The 23,421-nt window shown below is 36.8% G+C and overlaps 1 protein-coding gene across 1 annotated transcript in view; it reads right to left on the bottom strand.

The window, feature by feature from the left end:
* LOC121373813 (gamma-aminobutyric acid type B receptor subunit 2-like) overlaps positions 1-23,421 on the bottom strand; it is an 86,705-nt gene that overhangs the window by 48,876 nt on the left and 14,408 nt on the right. The window contains exons 3-6 of the mRNA XM_041500589.1: positions 17,665-17,838; positions 9,193-9,294; positions 6,114-6,179; positions 3,437-3,770 (exon numbers count right to left, since the gene is read on the bottom strand). Coding sequence (XP_041356523.1) covers positions 3,437-3,770; positions 6,114-6,179; positions 9,193-9,294; positions 17,665-17,838 — 676 coding nt within the window. The remainder of the gene's footprint in view (positions 1-3,436; positions 3,771-6,113; positions 6,180-9,192; positions 9,295-17,664; positions 17,839-23,421) is intronic.

The following is a 23,421-nucleotide window of genomic DNA, read 5'->3' as shown; positions in this document are numbered from 1 at the left end:
AAATGCAGTGCATGGTCAGTATTTCTTGCTCTGGTTAGTTTTGTACTGTGTGCAATCTCAAAGTGTTAAACAACAGATGGTTTGAACAATGTACTAACATCCATTCTAAGATACATTATAGGTACATGTATGTATCACCAACGAAGAGCAGAGGGTAGTGTAAGCAAAGCCAAAAAGGTAATGTACACACAAAAAGGCAGAGGAATAGAAAATCATTCTTTAACACAATGTCTTGTTCTTGGTGTAAGTTATCAAGGAAACCTTGATATTGTTCGAAAGGACTGTAGAGTGGAAGGTGAAATGGATGACATTTACAAGCTGCATAGAACACTGCAGATGCATACAAACACAGTAAGACAAAAATCTGCAAGTCTAGTGGGTGTGAACAAGACTGGGAAGTGTGCACATCGTTTGCTAAATAAAATGTAGTATTGCAATCATTAATCGTAAATGTCATACTAAACTAATTTTAAATTACACTTTTTACGTGTAACAGATTACTACAGATTAATCGAGCCCATATATCATCTGCATAATTACGTTTAACTTGATAATATCAACTTTATAATGTGCAGGCACTCAGCGCAAACTGCGACTTCCCCAATAATCCATGGTAATAAAAAGAAAAACACAGACAAATCTGCTCCAAGTATTCATCAAATCAGGCAGCCCATTATTCGTCTTCAAAGATTTAGTGGTAAAATATTTGGTGCAAATATGTACCCAAAAACTGTAAGTGAGCTATTGGTTAACGTCTATAGATTTTTAAAAATAAAATTAATATCTTTTACTAATAAATTAATTATTTTATTGTAGTGTATAATCTTCACATTTCAAAACAACACTTTATTAATACAACCTTTAGTTGGGAAGCCGTCATTAACAACTTTGATAAAGCGTTGTTAAAAATGTATATCAATTTGTACAATAATGACCTTGAAATGAACTCTAAAGGTTATCTAAGGTCAATGTTTTCACTATGTCTTTAATTCTATGGGTTCATTCATGAAAATAATTAAACATAAAATGACAATAAAATATTATTTAGGGTTATTTTGGCGATGCTTTTATATAGGGAAATTGTCATGAAAAATGGCCGTCAATGCCAACACTATATATACTGAGAAGGTCTCCAAACCTAAAACTAATCTCTGTGATGTGTAATATGTTTGTGTCAACTTTCATGCTTTTATCAAAAGTGCACGATTCAGTCACATATCCCTTTGACTATAACAGAAACTAAATTAAGTAGCAATAAACAAATAACAAAAGCCAATCAAACAAACGATTATGATTTAATGTATTTTGCATTGGATTTCTTGGATGTCAAAACCTAGTAAAATGCACTTCATTCGTGTTTTCACGTCATAATATGCCAAAGCTATTACGCATGGTGGCCATCTAGGATTTTTCCCATTTGTGGGCGCCAGGGGAAATATTTAGCTTGGCACTATATCTGAACTCATTTAGAACATGTTGAACATTATATATCCCAAATTTGGTGTTTTTACCACAAAAGTCACAATTTATTCACATATCTGCTCCACGATACTGTAAGGTTGCTTTGTGGAACGGCTGCAGAGTTTATGGAGCCAGTTACAACACTCACCTTAAGTCACTACAATCAACCTTAGCTACAATTCTTTCGTGGAAAGGGGCCCTGGACAAAAGTGTTCCAACATCCTATCTAGTAACCAACCGTTTCAGTTGAGAGGGATATGCTCGTCCCGATGACAGTCAAGTGCTTTACCACCTATGTCAGACGGCAGCATTGTCAAAGAGGTGTTAACTGCTTGTGGCCCTGTTGAATCTGAAGTTGATGCAAGGACTGTTATGGCAAAATGACGAGACGTCGATGTGTAAAGGTGTTAGTTATGCATCTTTAATGTCACGAACCAATGCGAGAGAAATATTATTCCTAGACTTTATGAATTAGGTATGCATTTTTTATTTGTTTTTCTACAAAACATTTCTTGCATATGTATATTTTTATTAATACTTTTTTTTATAAATTGTTAAAAACAAAATTTAGATTGTTCTAAAGTCAGCAGTGATTTTAATTTTACAATTGATAGAAATTTTAAAACACGATTGACTTTGTTCAGAAAATGCAGTGGTACAATAGATTAATTTATTTTTCATAGAATAATAATTATCATAAGCTTCAATTAAAATTAATTGTATGCTACAATAAAAATAAATTTGTATATCTTTTTTTATGTACGACTTGTTTTGTTTGTACATTTTAATTTTATTTCATTGTTATACTCTGTCATAAAAGAAACGCATAGGTGATAGGGAAAGAAGAAAAGTGTTTGATTTTACAAAATATCGTGTTTTTTTTGTACAATGTTGCTGAATGACCATGTTTGTTAATGTTCCTGTAATGAGACAGGATCCCCAAATGCACCCTAAAACAAATTTAACGCACGTTGTGGCACGTTGTGAAATGGTCAGATTTTGGCGAATGCACGTGAAACTCGGGAAAAAGATTGGGGTAGTGATGGGTATTTAAAGCTGCAATGCTCGCAATGATGCCTCATTTACATTTCGACGTAGACGAGTTACAAGATGCCAAGACTAAGCCTGCCGAATCGAAACACTGCAATAGGCCGCCTCCAGTTAAGTGAATTGCAGTCAGTAGTTGCACGCCACATGAACGTCCATCAGAGCACCATTTCACGGACAGCACAATGGACAGATGTGTACGCCAGCGTGACCCGGAGACGCTTCCGCAACTGTCACATGCACTGCAGGAAGAATGGGCTAGGATTCCACGTGCCCGTATTCAGCGATTGCTGCTGCTGGTGGCCACACAATGTACTTCAGCGCTTTCGTGCGACGTTGTTTGGTGACGAAAACGCCTCCACTGCCGTCAGTCCATAGCAAGAACATTGTCATATACTAATGTCAAATGTTATTGTGATACGATCATAAATAACGAAATTATGCCATTTGTATTAAAGAGATAATTCCATGAATATTTCGCCTATGCGTTTCTTTTTTGACAGAGTATATTATTATTATTATAATTTTTTTTTTTTTACATATTTCACTGAACGTATGAATCGATAGTTGTTCAACTCGATATTTTGTCGTGATCCCTACTATGTCGACGCAACGGTGCTCGACTAGACAAGTATAGGCTCATGTATATATTTATAGTTGCGCGAGTTCTTGCCTCGATTCAAATATATGTACTGCAGGTTTAAACACAACACAGTATTTGTAGTTTGTATGTAATAGCTGAAATGATATTTTTGTAATGTTATGTTTCATGTCATTCATAATAATATATACACTATGGAACATCATCTCGTGGAGAGGCATTTACAAAGCCTTATAGCCTGCTTGCCAATCCATTTCATTTATTTGAATAAATATTGTTTAAACCCCCCCCCCCCAAAAAAAAAAAAAAAAAACAATACGTGTGTACCTTTGTTTCGAAGGTCACCAATGGTGGCGTTCAGAGCACGGGCCATGGTCCATATTGCCTTATAAATGTTAAACACCCATACCAAGTTCATGTATCGGTTGTTATCATTATCATTGTCCTTCATATACGCTACCCAAAAATCTTCAAGCGTATAGCCGTTGTCGTCCCGTGAAGGAAGAAAGTTGACTCTAGGGGCAACCTCAAAGTAGTTGCTGAAATCCACCCGTATATCGTCTGGAGCACAGCTTTTGTAGACGTTGTTCCACCATAACCATTTAGAGAAGTTCGGTAAAATCCACACAATCTTTGGTCCAAAGAACTTAATTTTGAAGGCCTTGGAAAAGAAAAAAACAACAACACTAAAAAAAATTAATTTTCTTTTTTTTCTCCAATATACACATTTTGGTTTTCAAAGATACAAATTGCGTTAAATAAAGAGTTTGGGAATGCATTATTCGTCCAGTGTTCAATTTTGAGAAGTTTCCAGTTTAGAGAGGTAAACTTTAGTGCTAAAGATGCGTTTTTAAGACAATTCCGGTTTAGAGAGGGTCCGGTCTTGAGAGGTTTCACTATATTGTTCTTTACTCACCACAGTCTTGACCCCCAGCCCCTGCATAAAGTCCTGCACATGCGTTTGATTGATATCGTCATTATTTAGATAAAACAAAAATATATTACCCCAGCGGCCAATCATAACCGGGGACATGATGATATTTCTTACTGAGATTCTATAAGAGAGTAGTGTAATGTACGATATTATTGGGCGATTAGCGCTTGCAAACCAATGATGTTGTTTGTGCTACATATGACCCAATAACAGTTGGCAAACAAAAAAACTACGTCACCTAGTTTAAAGGTTCTGTATTCATGCCTATCTTTTCGTTGTTAACTTTTTTTTTAAATGCTATTCTAATGCAATGCAATGTATTATAGATGTTTTGATCAGAATAAAATATTTAAATAGAACTTCGATTCTTGACAATTATCTGCTAACATGAATAAAACGTAGAGTTAGCTAAGGTAATAAACAGAATAACAAATTCAAAAGAGTTTATGGTTTCTCTGCGTGATCTCCCGCGTAAGGCGCGTCATACATGTGACGTGTATCTACGTCAGGGAAATAGAGTTTAAGATGTCTCTACATGATCTCCCGCGTAACGTGCCTCATATGTGTGACGTGTATCTAGGTCAGGGAAAGAGAGTTTAAGATTTCTATACGTGAGCTCCCGCGTAACACGCCTCATACGTGTGACGTGTATCTAGGTCATGGAAATAGTTTATGATTTCTCTGCGTGATCTCCCGCTTAACGTGCGTGATACGTGTGACGTGTATCTAGGTCAATAAAATAGAGATTAAGTTGTTTTTACGTGAGCTCCCGCTTAACGCGCGTGATACGTATGGCATGTATCTAGGTCAAGAAAATAGATTAAGTTGTTTCTACGTGATCTCCCGCTTAACGCGCGTGATACGTGTGACGTGTATCTAGGTCAAGAAAATAGAGATTAAGATGTCTCTACGTGATCTCCCGCTTAACGCGCCTCATACATGTGACGTGTATCTATGTCAGGGAAATAGAGTTTAAGATGTCTCCATGTGATCTCCCGCTTTGCGCGCCTCATACGTGTGACGTGTATCTAGGTCAGGGAAATAGAGTTTAAGATTTCTCTACGTGACTCTCTTGGCAACTCAAGGCGAAACTTTCATTTAAACGAAAAATGAAAATCTTTTCTTATTCGCTGCATGTACGGAACACGTCCGTGGGGGAGGGACATAGAACATTGGTAATGTGCTCACTTGGTGCGTGGTCGGTTTAGGATCGATCCCCGTCGGTGGGACCATTGGGATAATTTTCGTACCAGCCAATTTTATTTTTCACAAGAACACACCAAAAGTCTGTCACCTGCTTGCTAGTTCTTAAAAGTCTACACTATGGCAGCTTTCATTTGACAGTAATATCATTATCTTGTGATCTTAAACAAGATTTGGGGTTTTGAACGTTATACTGTTTGTTGCTGTGGTAAACCGAAACATCAGTCTCACGTTTGGTCTCTTTAGGGAAATAGAGGCAGTGGTATGGTCTACCCTGTCTGCTGGATGGTGCATATAAAAGATCCCTTGCTGTTAATAAAAAAAGTTAACAGGTTTCTTCTTTAAGACTATTTATCAAAATGTTTGACATCCGATAGTCGATGATTAAAAATCAATGTACTCTAATGGTGTTGTTAAACATAACAACCTTTGAACGTAAACTCTCTCTTTTCAAATATATGTCCCTTGTAAAATAATTTTCTTCTCTGTCATTAACGATCAAAACAACTAAAGATTTTTCTCTTGGAACATAAATTGCATACTAAGTAGTATCTCGCTTATTATCTTCTATACGTCTTTGTCTTTGTGCGTGACGGGATTTAGCTCAGTCGGTTGACCGCTAGTCCGAGGTGCTTGTGTTGCAGGACCGGACCACCTCGTGGATACATTCAGCCGATTGTTTCTTTCTTTCGTTCCATTCAGTGCACCACAACTGGTCAAAGGCCGTGGTATGTGCTATTCTGTCTGTGGGAAAGTGCACACAAAAGATCCCTTTTGGGGGTGGGGGGGGGGGGGGGGGGGGGGGGGGGTGTGTGTGTCTTTTTTTGTACCTCATGTTTGTGGCGTCTGGAAAAACAATAACATTACCGTACAGAAGATTTCTCTTGCTTTGACGTCATTAAAGACACCAACGATAATTCTTGCATCGAGTTTCTGCAAAAATAAGAAAGTGGCATTGATCAAGGACTGTTTTGATACATGTTCCGGCATTTTTGCCTTTTTAAAATTAACAATATTAATATGAAGATTTAAGTAATGGAGAATAATGGTTTAAAAAATTAATAATAATAATTTCTACTTTTTTGTTTGCAATGTTTCTTTAATTAATTTGCCTTTATATGTGTACATATATATTGAAATGGCCACACCTTAGGCGTCCACTATGTTTTAATTAACTCTATTTTAGTGCAAATACGAGGCAGATAGTTTAGGTTCCAAAGTGCAGTTTACGAAGTACAACTGTCAAAAGAACGGAACATTGTCGTGGCTGTGACTGTGACTGTGACAAATGTTTTACTATTTAATAAAATAGCTATATATATAGTGATGATTAGCCATACCTACAGAAAGAAAGAAAGAAATGTTTTATTTAACGACGCACTAAACACATTTTATTTACGGTTATATGGCGTCAGACATATGGTTAAGGACCACACAGATTTTGAGAGGAAACCCGCTGTCGCCACTACATGGGCTACTCTTTCCGATTAGCAGCAAGGGATCTTTTATTTGCGCTTCCCACAGGCACAAACCATGGCCTTTGTTGAACCAATTATGGATCACTGGTCGGTGCAAGTGGTTTACACCTATCCATTGAGCCTTGCGGAGCACTCACTCAGGGTTTGGAGTCGGTATCTGGATTAAAAATCCCATGCTCGACTGGGATCCGAACCCAGTACCTACCAGCCTGTATACCGATGGCCTAACCATTACGCCACCGAGGCCGGTCCGTACCTACAGATTTATTTAGCTAAGATGTGTTAGGACAAGTCAAGGCTACGTCAGGCTATGGTTATAGATATAATTTATGAACTTTGTACATCAGCGAGAATATAGCTGAATGACATAATTACATAATTTAATGTTTAGATTTAATATCGGTCACATGTGTTAGAATTTATCAAACTTGTTTTGATCGTTAGACTGTATTGTCGTCAGCTGTAGATTTGTGCTTACAGTTGCGTCGTTATGTTAGACTATCCCATAGTCTTTCACGTTGACTTACTGGTGCATGTTATTACGTAACTTATTGTGTCAGTGTTAATGCAGTTACAACACAGCTGAACCAGTTATTTTACAAACATTATCGGTTTCCACCGTTTTGTTAGATAGGGTTGGTACTTACCTTTCGAGGGGTCAGGTTGCAAGCAGGTCGTATTTCGGGTTGGCGGGTTGCATTTGATAATTCTAGATCAACTACACACTTATTAGACAAGCTGAAGGTACCAAACTGTACAACAACATTATGGAATAATATGTTGTAATGGGTAACCCGAAATATAATGATGACGTAACTACGAAAATAGCATTTTAGTAAGCCAAGCTAGTAAACATAACGTCAAACGGGTCGCACCGCGTTGTCAAATCCCGTATTCTGATTAGTCAAATGACGTCACGTGGTACGACTGAAAACATATAAAAGCAAGCGACGTCATTAATGGCGTTAACGAGCTAATCTAGACTTACTAAATTCCAAAACTATATACGTAGCTCCTTTCTTTACTACTAGTATTTCGGCGGACTGTTCAAAAATGCGCCTAATTTCCTTCTCATAAATGCACACCATTTCTCTTTGGACTCATCCTTCGGGACTCAAAATTCCATAGCACCAAACCGATAACGGTCGGATTGCAGGTGCTCCCTTGCAACTGACAGTTCAGGCGGTTGCCCTTTCACCCTCGCCACCCCTTCCCTGTTCTGGACGGAGGAACTGGCTGAGGCCGATACCTGCGCCCAGGACAGGTGTGCGCTACAACAGCTTGCTCCGAATGTGCACGTTAAACTCTCTGACCTGACCTGACCTTAATGGCGTCACTCTGTCGCAGAGCCAGGACAGAGTCAGCTGTGAGACCAGAACGAAACAGTGATTTGGAAACGAAATAAAGCCAGAAATAAAGATCCAATTCCATCAGAGTACGTAGAGCACAACAGCAAAGTTATAGTCCATATAAAGAACATAGCCAATATTTTCCAATGTAATTTACAGCTTACACCCCTGTCTACAATTAAAGGTGCACTATCGTAAACTTGACATTTTACTATAAGGCATTCGGAAAGACAATTACTTCCAGTTATCAACCGGAAATTAACTGAATTAGAGTCTTATCAAGTTATCTGCTGTGACCCGATTTTTAAGCTGGCATTTACTCTATTGATAGTCTACTTAATTATGAGTGTTATTAGTTTTGTTGGAGTTGGAACACACAAGACTGACTACCAAGACCTTATATTAATTTTTATTTTTTTAAATTTTATTTCAACAAGACTGTTTTTTTATTTGTTAAGTTGCCTACATTAGTGTACTTTTTATAAGTATCAGCGACCATTGGGTCAACACTGATAGAGAAGAAACCTGCCGTGGGTCATTACAATATATATATATATATATATATATATATATATATATATATATATATATATATATATATATATTGTTTTAGTTACAAACACCTTTCTTTTACTGTTGACTGGTTATCTAAACTTATCTGTTCAGTTTATAAAAAGGAAATTAAATAAAGGTGCGAGACGTAGCCCAGTAGTAAATCATGGAGGAAACCCACTATCGCCACTCATTGGGTTACTTTTTTCTATTAATTAGCAGCAATGGATTTTTCATATACATGTATACCATCCCACAGACAGGATAGCAGAACGAGAAGTAGCCCATTGAGTCCACTGACATGATCCGATCCTAAACCGACCCCGCATCAGGCAAATGCTGTAAATTTGAATAAAAAAAACGTAGTCCGATATCAAAAATGGATCTCTGAACAAGGCAAGAGTAGGAAGAACGTTAGAGAAAGTTGTGATTATGTCCATGACCCAGTGGCATGTGCTCGTCCTTAGGAGGACCGCCATTCCCCTAGGAGATACATAACACTAGAAAACGTCCCGTCCCCATCACTAAGAAGTGAGACTCATAAAGTCACTGTAGTGTATGTCTTACCTTTAGCTGATGAACGTTTTTGGTGGGGTCGTCGTCGAAAACCAGATTCTCAAGTACATCAATACCTACGTCATCCATGACGGCTTCCAAATCGTCAATCAGCTGCCAATAAACAATAAACAAAGTTAAAGTTTGTTTTATTTAAAGACACCACTAGAGCACATTGATTTATTAATTATCTGCTATTTGGATGTCAAACATATGGTAATTTTGACAGTCATAGAGAGGAAACCCGCTACATTTTTCAATTAGTTGCAAAGCAATCTTTTATAGGCACTATCCCAAAGACAGGACAGCAAATACCACGAAATTTTATATATACCAGACGTGGTGCACTGGCTGGAACGAGAAATAGCCCAATGGTCCCACCAACGGGGATCGATCCAACACCGACCGTGTATCAGGCAAGCGCTTTACCAATGGGCTACGTCCCGACACATAAAATATAAATAACTAACAATAAAATAAATAGGATTACTTTTAATTTTTAATAGATCAACAACAACAACAACAACAATAGAAAATAAAGAAAGAACTTACTAATGTTATCTAATTACATCAATAATTACCCCCCCCCCCCCCCCCCCCAATCCACATAAACGCACATACTGTCACCTAACCAACTACCAAATGTCAGCCAAATCGTCCCAGAACTTAATTTACAAACAACACTAATACTTTGAAAAACAAATTCCACACATAAAACCTGATAATCATATTTGTGTTTAACATTCCTTTAAAGGTCCATGTTTATCAAAAACGTAATTCACTATTGTTTGTTATCTACGTATACCTTTTACAATATATATGAAGTATCAATAAAATAAATTTTTAAACATTTACCCGTTTTTAATATAATTTTTTATTCGCAATAAAAAGTCGCGTTTTCCCCAGCGCTTGCCAAAACGCCTGTCGACTCCAAAACCTAAGTCACGTGACCCCATGACGCGCTAACCGGCATAACATGAAAGCGTGATTTCAGACATATTACTGGGAAGGTGGAACACGTGTATTTTTCAAATGCGAAAATTTTATTCTATTGAATTGAATTGTACTGATGGAATATTCTTTTGGAGATAGTTTTCAAATGTAAGATATGGTGAACCATTGTTTAGTGCTTGGATCTATCAAGGCAGCAGTTTTTCCGAACTTTAAACAAACCGACAATCACAGGGTTTGCATGGAAGTGGTTCTTAAACAGAACCCGTGCGTAATGGAAAGGACCATCACGGTGGGATAGGATCTGCAGTGACCACTTCATCCCTGGGGATTACAATTATTTAAGGTGGTCGATAAATATGACACGTATTTTTTAAAACAATTTTTTAAACATCTGTTCCCCACCGGCACATGTTCTACGATTGCGCATGATACAGCAAACAAGAAACCACGACGAGCACGAGCTAAACTAGAGCTCAAAATGGTGTGGTGTGTGTGTGTGTGGCACCAGAGCAGGGACGGCAGTGTAAAATATAGTGGTATGGCTCGAGGTTGCCAGACTCTTCTTTCAAATTCAATCGAGAAGGACATTTTCACAGATACAACAAATATAACCCACAAAAGTGCCTCGTTGAAAAAGTGTTACGGCCATGCGCCGTCCCTGCAGTGGCGTAGGTAGGGGCCCACGGGAACACGCCCCCATCCCATCAAACGTTTTTTGAAACTATTAAATTTTATACAGTCATATATACACATGTATATACATAGTGTGGGTTGCGACCCCCCCCCCCCCCCCCCCCCCCGAATCCCAATATAAAATCCTGCGTACGCCAGTGGAGGATATCAAGCCTAGAACGATAAAAAATATGGGGCTTGTATTTCATAATTAAATACAAACTTTTTGAGCGTGTGTGTGTGTGTGTGTGTATGTATGTATGTATGTATGTATGTATGTATGTATGTATGTATGTATGTATGTATATATGTATGTATGTATATATATATATATATATATATATATATATATATATATATATATATATATATATATATATATATATATGTGTATGTATATATACGCATAAACACACACACAGTTTGTATATATACACAGACACACGCACGCACACACAGTTTGTCTGTATGGGTACACACACACACACACACACACACACACACACACACACACACACACAGCGGACTCTTTCCAAACCGGCATTATGTGTAAACCGGCAGAGTTTTAAAGTCCCGTTCAGTTACAGTTAATTTATTAGGAAAAGAAAAAACCTCTGTCGACACCGGATGCATTGTATTCCGGACTTCGGATGTATATTCAAGAACAAAAGAACAGTTCATGTAGTAGTTAGCTCTGTCTACACCCACGCGCGATCTTGCCTCTACTGTGTATACTGGCATTTGATCATACCTCTACTGTCTGCCAGTGGCCAGCTTTTAAACAATGACGGCAGTTCCCCATTAATTAGGACACACAGAAAGTGTTATGAAATAATCGCGCCTCTTTGAAAGCTTAATAAAAAGTTAACAACACCTGTAGTAACGGTAGCAAGATAAATCGTATTATTATTTGTACGTGTTCATATCTGCATTGCATCATACCGATCTGTCTAAAACAATAAATTCAGATCCCTATTTTATGTGATATTAATTAATAAAATAATGTTATTTATTCTGCTTGTTGTTTTAAATGCATTCTGATCTGAACACATTTTTTATTACAGTCAAATGTTAATATCCCACTTTTAAAAGTCGGGACTGAACTTGTGTCTTGCTTCTCACATGTAGGTAGGTAACTAGGTTAACGTGCTTATATACCACTTCCTCACCAATCGAGGTACCATTAGTGTAGACGTACAATTGTGATAAGACCAAAATATCCAAACTAGCGTCCGTTAAGAATCAGCTGTTTTTCGAAAAATCATTCTCTGCTGTCGGCATGTTGACTTACTGACAGAACGCCAGTTGCTACGTCAAAGGTCTGATGCGGGTCAAATCGACTGAGCAGTGGGGTTTTACCCCAAGCGTTTTACAAAAAGTCACTTTATTAATAACTGGGATGGTATTTTTGTTTTTTATTTTTAATACTGTAATGTTTATGTATTTTATATACTGTGTATTAATAATGTGCCATAAGCGTGGACCATTAAGAACGTGGCTAGCTGTCGACTACTGACCATTTACTCACAGACCTGACCTTTTGCCCAGTGCATCTCGACAAATCGAAACTAGCCATGCCTGCAGGATGTATTTTGTTTAGGTTATTTTATTACAAGTCTTGCCATATTAACAAATAACATTGCACTTCTTTCATATTTTACACTTAATAAAGCAGTAAATCAGACGCTGCTTGTACACACACATACACACACAGCGCGCTTTTACCGGTATACACGTGTGTGTGTGTGTGTGTGTGTGTGTGTGTGTGTGTGTTTGTGTGTGTGTGTGTGTGTGTGTGTGCAGGGACACAGGACATAATATAAAAAAAACCTGTGTTATTTATATTTTTATGTAAAACGTTTATATACAACATGAAAAATATCATATACATGTCTGAAACATTTAATATCTGAACATGTTGTTCACATAGGGGCACCTCAGGGACAGTGTCATGTTCAATCACTAGGTCATCTGCCTTCTTCTATTGGTTAGCGTGTAGTCCACAACAGTAACAGACGACAGCATCGTGATCGCCCATGTAGTAAAAAACAGCTTTTAGATTCTGCCAGAGGGTAAAATGGGTATGGCGCCATACTATTTTTTTTTTAGCAGATTTTATTTTTTAAAGTTAAAATTTTAATACAATTAGTGACTCTTATCAATACTGTATGATTTTCTTAACCCTAACCCTAACCCTAAACCTAACCCATTATATTTCTGGGGGAGGCCCCCCATATCTCCTGTTGACTGTTGTTGCATTCAAACCACAGCGCTATACCCCAAAATGTCTTTCTTGCAAAAACACTGACTTTGGCAAGTTCCTTTGGTTTTTGACGTTATTTCTTCTGTCATCATCCTGAAATGAGACATTTCTATGCCCAGATGCTGACGTTTTCTCGATGGTCCACACAGGCCATTGAGAAAACGTCAAGATCCGTGCATAGAAATGTCTAATTTCGGGACGATGACAGAAACGTAACGTCTCACAGGCAGCATCCGTTTGATTTGCAAGTTTCCCGTCTGTATTTTGATCCACAATATCACGGGCAGCATCCGTTTGATCCATGAAATTCTCTTCTTGTTTGGTAGTCACTCTCTAGCATTTGATCATGTGTGTCTCAGTTGCAGACCACATCATCTTCATTACTGCTGCTGATACTAATACTGTTTGCATATCTCCATGCCAATTTTAACCGAATTCAATTCCAGAACAAAGTTGCATATCACGTCGAAACAGTCTTTCAGTTTCTCCCATTGATGCACAGAAAGGAAGATTCCCTTTCTCGTAGGCTCGACAGTTTCAACATACCACCACCACTTGTTTTAAAGCTGACATCATTTGGTCTATTTGCCACTTGCGTGTACACATTTCGACTCAATGCTTTACAATAAGGGCGATGCCTCACTTGGTAGAGAAAATTTCCCCCTTGCCATAATTTGGCCACGACATTAACATTACTTCCATGTTCTAACTGACATCTTGTTTCAGCAGTCCTTCCACTTGTCAAGAGTGTCTTGTCTGGAGTCAGATTGATGTTGATCTGGTGTGGAATGAAGCGAATGACGATACTAAAAAAATACCCCCTTTTTATACCCTGAAGACAGTCTTAAGTCGGTCATGGCCACGATAGACCAGTCTAAGTAGGTCAAGGCCACAGGCGACAATTTTCTCGTCACGTACTACAAGGCGAGAGTCTCACACCCAAGCTCAGGCTGTCTCACATCCAGGTCAGACTGTCTAGCATCAAGGATAAGGTGACTAAGGTTACTAAGGTCACAAAGGTCACGGTCAAGCAAAATATGTCATGGCACCCGGTAGGCCCTTATACTACTAAAACAAAACCAATAACATTTGTTGCACATAGCTGGAGAAAATACTGTGTTACTCAAAGGGGAAATATCCGTCATGTTTGTAGGCACAAGTTTTTGTTAAACAAAATACGTGAAACCTACCCGTCCTTCCTCCTGCTGACGCAGCGTGCTCTACCACTAAGCTACATCCGTTTTAAAAAGTTCGTTTTGTTCAATGACACCAATGGAGAATATTGACTGATTAATCATTGCAGGCCTCAAATTTGGGAAACTAGAGGGCAAAGACATTTAGCTTAGACCGATAGAGATTTGTTTTTTCGAACAGGACAAGGCAAACGTCAACAAGTATGAACGGTTTCATGTTTTCCTAACAAACCAACTTTGTGGAGTTACGTTCGAGTATGGTGACCAAATAGTAACATGCAAAATAAGGCACGGCTAGTTTGGCCATTTTCAAGGTATCGCGGCATGTCTATTGCATTGCGGCATACATTTATGACATATGTGGTATACGTTTAGGATATTGTGGCATACATCTAGGACATTGCACATACGACTAGAACATTGCACGTATGTCTAGTGCATTGTGGCACACGTCTAGGACCTTGTGCCATATGTCTTGGGCATTGTAGTATACGTCTAGGACATTGTGGCCTACGTCTAGGACATATGATATACAAGTATCACATGATTATGCACAACATAAAGTTCAGCAACTTTCCTAGATGTTATACAATATCCATAAGTTAGACCAAACATCAACTTAGGATCGTATCGGGTTGCATGGGTCTACAACTCGGTTAGGCCTACCTGTTCTGTGGACTACAATCAATACCACCATTTCTGCTCCTATTTCTATTTATAATCTAAATACTGAAAACTAAATCATGTATATTATTTCCTACAATAAACATTTATAACAATAATACGTTTTAAGTTATTTATTTTAAAATCATTTGCATTTTTTTTTTACTGTCGTCTGCACACGCACTGCGGTAACAGAACAGGTTTATTTATATACCTTTATTATACGTTATAATGTAATTGCATAAGCTGGTCTAGAGATTAGCAACTTGTGTGCGTGTGCGTGTGCGTGTGTGTGTGTGTGTGATAATTATTAAATTATTATATCTGTTCACTTTACTCACTTCACATCATTTGTGTAGAAGGAGTTGGTTTTCTGTCCTATAGATGTATATTTTAAGAGCTTGAAGTACTCTTTGAGGCACATTTTGGAATTCAAAATAGAGGACCAAGACTAAGAACAGTGGAAACGGAACAAACTGTATCTGTATTAGATGATGAGGACGTAGCCCAGTGGTAAAGTGCACACCTGATGCGTGGTAGGTCTGGGAATCGATCCCCGTTGATGGAGCCATTGGGCTATTTCTCGTTCCAATCAGTACACTACGACTGGTATATCAAAGGCCGTGGTATGTGCTATCATGTCTATGAGATGGTGCATATAAAACATCCCTTGCTACTAACGGAAAAATGTAGTGGGTTTGCTCTGTAAGACTATAGGTCAATATTACCAAATGTTTGACATCCAATAGCCGATGATTAATAAATCAATGTTCTCTAACTTTAACCTTAACTGTATTGGATGAATATGATAAACTCAGGCCAGTACATGTCGACAATAATACTGGGCATAGAATCAAACACTTATCTGATGATAACACCAGTGAGCAGAATGACACAGATCCAATTAACATTTTAACAGAAATAAAACACAAGTTACAGAAAGGATGCAGTGGAATGTGTTTTAGAAAATATTGACCATATTTTGAATTTGTGGGAAATAGAAAAAGAGCAGAGTACTCGGGCTACGTGTTGGCCTATCGTTGTGTGTTAGTCGACTTTGTGAAAAGACCCACCCCTTATTTTAATAGTATTATTTTAATAAATATTTCAAGATATCTAAGAAATAATAAAGGTTTTTTGTTTTGTTTTGGTTTTTTTTTAATGTGATCCGCTAAAGTGGGATAACATTTCTGTGTTCTTTTTATTTCTCATCGAATGAATCGATCGCATTGATATCGCTAGGTGATAAAAAGTAGTTTCGTTTTTGTAAAGCCGGCGCATATATAATTTGGCGCCCAAGATAAATGTGTTTAATGATGAACACTACCACTTCCGTTGTTTTCATAAGCGGTGATACCCCGCAATATGAATAGTTTCCTAATATTATATAAAGCATTGCCGAATAAACAAATGACAGTAATTAAAATCATCCGTTACGACCAGCAACATCTACAATTGAGACATTTGACGCCAAATAAGTGGTTTTTCAGTGAGAGATTGCCGAAACGATAAAAATAAAGTGTTGTTATTGCTCAAATAAAATACAACTTTAATTGTGTGTATCAAACATACACATGAATACTGGTATGGGACACAGCAGAGGCTGTTAAAATAGTGTTAAATTACGTTACGGTAACTATCGTAAGCTACTGAAGGTTTTCCACACCGTGGCTTGTTTACTTTGATGTCGAGTGTGCAGACTGATCGATTTTTTTTTTCAGTGTGTGAAAAAGAAGTGTGCAATACGGAAATAACGGAGCTGGGTGCTGTAAAATATAATAGGATGCGGGAAAATAAAGAGGGGTGGAGAAAAATAAAGGGAGAAGGGTCGACAAAATTGGGCGGGAAGTAACCTAGAACGTTGAAATTTCATTTTGACGTCGTCTACCTTGATGTTGAAAAAGTGACGCCATTAATACTGTATTTTTACAAGATATAATTAAGATAGAGCCTAAATACCTGAGATTTAGTTTTTTAAGTATACCTGCTATTTACCAAAATATAACAAAAACGTTTTTGTTTTTTTGCTAAGGTTTCCCATGTGTGTGTGTGTGTGTTTGCACAGAGGCCCAGGCCCCCCTAAATTTTGCGATAGTTATAATTTTATTATATATTAATTTATTTATTTTTTACGATCTCCTTCCAAACCTCCCCCAAAGTTCCCTTGGCATTCCACCTCATGTCACTGCCCCCCCAAATTTTGCGATAGTTATAATTTTATTATATATTAATTTATTTATTTTTTACGATCTCCTTCCAAACCTCCCCCAAAGTTCCCTTGGCATTCCACCTCATGTCACTGCCCCCCCCCCCCCCCCAATGGAGTTTCTGGATCCGCCACTGGCGTGTGTGTGTGTGTGTGTGTGTGTGTGTAGGGTTGCACACGAATCACTAAGCATTTTTACACGGATTGCAACTAACTTTGCTGGTAGAATGATGAAAGTGTATTGTTAAAAGGCCTCATGTTGCCCAAAGCACATTTTGCTCGAATAACTCATTCGGTTTTGGGTTTTTTTGCCCAAATTTGAGGATTTGCTCCAGCACGAGGGGAGTGTGTGTGTGTGTGTGGGGGGGGGGGGGGGGGGGAGAGACAACCACCCACTTACCCACCTTTTCTCCAAAGTCTCGTACGCTTATGTCGGCCTGTACAGTGCTCGATATAGCGGCTTGCAAAAAGCCCTAACCCAGCCACGCCCCACCCCTACTCATCCCCGTCCTGTACCCTTATGCATATCTTACCAATCTGAAATCGTCATCTGTCCTATCATAAAGCGTTATGACCTTGTTCCATTTAAAGTACTTCATCAACGCAACACGCGCGAAATTGTAGGTCGTATCGGAAGTCACAACTCGATAAAAATTTGGAAATTTGTCTTTGTTTGAAAGAGCGACTGACGTTGATCCATAGGAAATCTGAAAAACCGTAAAATATGTATTATAAGTTTGATACAATTTCTCAGACCTCGAATTTGGAAAAACTGCGGGCTAGGCCATTTACCCTGAACAAATGGAGATATTTTGAGGGCATTACGAACAGAAAACTGGACAACAAGGACAAAAAAAAGAAAAGAAAAAAGTTTAAAGTTTGGTTTCTTTAACGACACCACTAGAGCACATTGATTTATTAAGCATTGGCTATTGGATGTCAAACATTTGGTAATTTTGACATAGTCTTAGAGAGGAAACCCGCTATATTTTTCCATTACCAGCAAGGGATATTTTATATACACCATCCCACGGAGAGAATATGACATACCGCGGCATTTGTTGTGTCAGTTGTGGTTCACTGGTTGGAATGAGAAATATCCAAATGGACGCACAGACAGGGATCGATCCTAGACCGACCGCACATCAAGTCAACATTTTACCACTGAGCTAGGTCCCGTCCCACATGACAACATGGATATTAAAAACGTTTTTTTTTATATACTTGAAGTTAGATATACTCACATTTTATCATTTAGAATATTCATTTTTGCACACCTAGAGTGGTTCTGGTCATCCAGATTTTTGTAATTCCCCAAAATTCATTTTTCATAATTCTAAAAACGCACGTTCGTCTGAGAAATAATGGTTATCGACACAAGTACATTGCATGTACCCTAGTTCAAGGTTTGGTATACTGGGCCTATTGGGTCATGCTATCATGTACTATAGGTGCACAGTTATTAGAAGACCTCTACCTATTTAGATACCTTTTACAAACATTAAATTAAAATATATAGAACCATGTAAGTGGAGTAACTGGTGTCCATCTTGGCCGCCACTACAAATTTAGTTGTTTCAATACTACCAGAACCAGGAAAAACCAAACTTTGTTTTAAAGTGGTCAGACTAAGCCCACAGCTAAAAGCTGATGTGGAATGGCAGGTGTGTGGCACAAATAGCCACAAGAGACAAACACCTGTTGCGGTTGAAGACAAGGACTGGGATGTGGAGGTTGACAGCGAAAGAAGTTGAAAGATGAGAGGAGTTGCCAGATCGGGAAGAAATGAGATGGTATTCAAAGGAGAGAAAGGAAAGGGGGCAGTGGGAAAAAAATAAAATAAAAATAATTATAAAAACTTTGTTTTAAAGTAGTATAAAGGTAGTTAAACATGATTCCATTGTCACTACATATGCAAGAATATCTGTAACCTGTATGCTATATAAGGTGAACTTTAATATATGTGTAAATGCAGGCATGTCAAAATAGACTGGTAGCTGTCAAATGTATTGGCTAATATAACGTTTATGTGGTTACATCTTGCACATTAAACATGGTACAGGTGAAATAACATTGTTTATGATAGTGGTTAAAGGGAAGTCTGAATCTAAATACTCTGATACAGATTTTTGTTAAATACTTACATGATTCCATGCTTTAAGTATCATTTTATGGACATCTTTTGTAGTTATTCAGAGGTTCCGTCATTTATGAAAGCTGTAGCGCATGTACTAGCGCATGTTAAAAAACCCTGACAGTCTTACTACAGATGATGTTGAAACACTTTACAGTGCTATTTTTCTGAATACCCTCACGACTACTGTAACTTCTTTTGGAAAAGGTTGTGTGCAGAGATATCGTATTTAATATGCTAATGGCATAACACACACCTTTAAATTTGTATACTACTTTTATATATTATTAGATTAATTCATATTTTTGTCTCCTTTTTATGGCAAAAGGCTTTATTATTAATGTGAAGTCCTTTTAAAAGAATCACCAACTTTTAATTAGCAACCTCATTCTTTGAATCATAATTTATACTGTAAAAGTTTATATATCATTACTATTATTCATCAGTGTAATTTTCACCATGCATAGTTTGAGGATTATTACAAATGTCCGATGCCATACATTTTCAGACAGTGGTGCATGATAACCCTTGACATGAACAGTTATTCCCGAAGCAGGCATTTTAGCAGTAAAGTCACATACCATTATTTTCATAAGCTTTGGTGGAGCATACACCAGCATAATGACAGTATGTTATTTATAATTTCTCATCCAGTCAGATATATTTACATTTCATGAGTTCTGCTAATCGTCAGCTTTCCACATCATTGTTTTAACTTGCTTGATGTGCTCAGTCAATGCAAGACCAGTAAGACGCAGACTTTTGATTTTTGGAATGTCTCTTTTACTTGTAAAGATAGTGTGCTTCAAGTGGTTCATGGGCGATTGTATACTTTCGTCTCGTATAGCAAACCGCTATTCAGCTGTGATCAGGTCATGAAAGTTTACCTCTTGTTCTCCCAGTACCTCCAGACCAACATCATGCTTCAACATTACTGATATATGTATGTAGTAGGTGATGGTGTCATATCCTATAACAGCATGCACGGACCAGATTATGGTGAATGGTCGTCCATATGAACCATCGCAACCTGCACAACAGCATACGAATGACGCGACTCGTTTACCTCCCCCCCCTCCCAACCCCCAAAACACCACCCGTAAATAGGACAACACATCAGTCACATCTGAGTGTGGAGGGTTCACCACCAGTAAAACTTTGAATATCACTTTTCTCAACGTTTGTGGTATAAAATCTAAATGATTAAATCCTGATTTTCATGTTTTAATACAGAATTATTATATTATAGTTTTTGCACAAATATGATGAATTGCAATTACCTAACGGTTATGAATATCATGTGAAAAACAGAAAAGTTTGTGACAAGACATCAATATTTTTCTCCTTGGTGATTTTAATTCCAGAACGTCTACAATGCTTGACTTTGTTATGCCTGATGAACACTTAATAGAAATGTTACAAGTAGTTAGTGATGAGTTACTTTTGGAAAATATGTTTTCATTTAAAAACTTGTTGATTTAAATATTCCTTTAGAAAGAACCATTGAGGATAGTACAAGACACAATAACTATGGTATAAAATTGATAGAAATGTGTAAACGTTGTGCCTTGTTTATTGCCAATGGTCGGTTATATAAAGATCAAAATTTTGGACGTATGACGTGTAAAGAGTCTAGTCTAGTTGATTATTTAACACTTGCACCAGATGACTTTAAATTACTTACTGAATTTGAAATCCTTGATTTTAACCCGATGTTCTCCAATATACACAGGCAGTTACATTTTGTAATAAGTTTAAATGACTGTGCCCAACTTCATGCAGAAAACCCTGACATACACTGTAACCATATACGATGGGATGAAAATAAAGCAGACGAATTTAAACAGGCACTTACTGACGATGATTTGTTAGTAAAAATTAATGGAGCTTTGGATATCCTTATTGATAGTGATAGTGTTACAGCTGAACAGATAAATCATATTGTAACCGATCTAGGTAGTTTATTTATAAATTCAGCAACCAGTGTGTTTGGTTTATAAAAAAAAATTGATATAATTCTGGTAATTCGAAGCTATGGTTTAACAAGGAGTGTAAAATAAAGAGAGATGCACTTCATGAAGTAAACAACAGGTACTCAGCAAATAAGTCTAATGATGTCAAAATGTTATTGAAAAAAAGATCCAAAGAATACAAGAAAGAGCTGAATTTAAATTATAAAAAACATCAAGAAAAATGTGCCAAAGACTTGATTCATTATCAAAATCTAACCCAAAAGCCTTTTGGAATACTTTGAATAAATTTTCTTCAAATAATAAGCGTAAAAACCATAATATTCCAATAAATACATTATATGAATATTTTAAAACGTTAAATGCAGATACACATGTTAATATAGATGATATAACGGACGATATAAACAAACGAATTGTGTGAAAATCCCTTTTTTGACAACATTCTTAATGGTGTTATAACTGAAAGTGAAATATCTGAAAGAATCGTAAAGTTAAAAAATAACAAAGCTCCAGGTGCTGATGGAATACTTAACGAATATCTAAAAAAATCTTCTCCTCCCAGTCTATTTTAAGTTGTTTGATATTATATAAGACACGGGTATCATACCAGACAGCTGGACAGTGGGAATAATTAAACCAATATATAAAAATAAAGGTAACCCACAGGATCCTGACAACTATAGAGCTATAACGCTAATCAGCTGTGTTGGTAAACTGTTTACTGCCATTATTAATAACAGACTAAACCTTTTTGCTACTGAAGTAAACTTAATAAACAGGAACCATTTTTATTTTCAATATTTCTAAATGATCTTGAAGATTTTTTAAAAATGCTTCAAAGATCTCCTCTGGAAATAATTAAAGAAAACTGCCAAAACAAATTACATATATTTATAGAAATTTTCGTACTATTATATGCAGATGATACTGTAATTTTCTCCAAAACTCCTGAAGGTATGCAACATGCTTTAGATGTATTTGATGACTATTTAACTCTTGGAATCTTAGTATTAATGTGAGTAAAACAAAAGTTGTGATTTTTAGCAAGAGAAAGTCGAGGTCAAATGTTGAATTTATGCTACAAGATGAACGATTGGAAATTGTTGATTATTAGTTATTTAAGAATTTGTTTTAAATTGAATGTGAATTTTTCTAATGCAAAGCATCATCTTGTAGACCAAGCTCAAAAAGCACTTTTTGCCATATACAAAAAACACACAAAAAAACACGGAACAATAGCATACCAGTTCATATACAATTAAAACTTTTTGATTCAATGGTTAAACCGATTTTATTATATGGATCAGAAATTTGGGTTTATGAAATTTTACAAATAATGGAAAAAATTCATTTCCAGTTTTGCAAACGGATTTTGAAGGTAAAAACAAGTACCCCCAATTTTATGGTATATGGAGAATTAGGAAGGTTCCCTTTTGAAATACAAGTAAAGTTACGAATGGTGTCACTTTGGAGTAAACTGGTTAAAGACGAACATAAACTTGGTAGTATTTTATATAAATTCTCTTTAAACAGTGGTGAAAGAAATCAATTTAAATGGTTGAAATTCATAAAAAGTATTTTCGATAACTCGGGGAATGGGGTACATCTATACCAATCAAGATAATGATTTGAAATCATATAAACAAGAATTAAAACAAAACCTCTGTGATCAATTTATACAACAGTGGTTCTCGGACATTACAAACTCTTCTAGGGGTCAATTTTATACAGAATTTTATTTCCAAACCTATATGTCGAGATTATAACTAAATTGCGTACGTCATAATTAAGATTACCAATCGAAACTGGTAGATGGTTTAACGTTCAGGACTATAGAAAATAGAATATGCAAACTTTGTAATACCGATATTGGAGATGAATACCATTATTTATTCAATTGTAAAAATTATAATATTGAAATCATTAGAAGAAAATATATAAAACAATATTATAGAATTAATCCTAGCGTTTTTAAAATGAAAGGTATGCTGTCATTATGTAATGCACCTTTATTAAAAAAAACCTAGCTGTATTTATTAAAAGATTATCTTGTCTTGTGAACTGACGTTTCTCCGCATATTTTAGCTATTGTGTGTGCATACCTTGTGTTCTGTTAATTATAGTACTTCTATGTTGACGCCTGTTCTTGTCATGTATGTTAATTATGTATTTGAAATGTCCTC

Source organism: Gigantopelta aegis, chromosome 5 (genome assembly GCF_016097555.1).
Source record: "Gigantopelta aegis isolate Gae_Host chromosome 5, Gae_host_genome, whole genome shotgun sequence".
NCBI lineage: Eukaryota > Metazoa > Mollusca > Gastropoda > Neomphalida > Peltospiridae > Gigantopelta > Gigantopelta aegis.
Note: the sequence above shows the minus strand (reverse complement) of the source record. Positions and strands in the feature narration are given on the sequence as shown.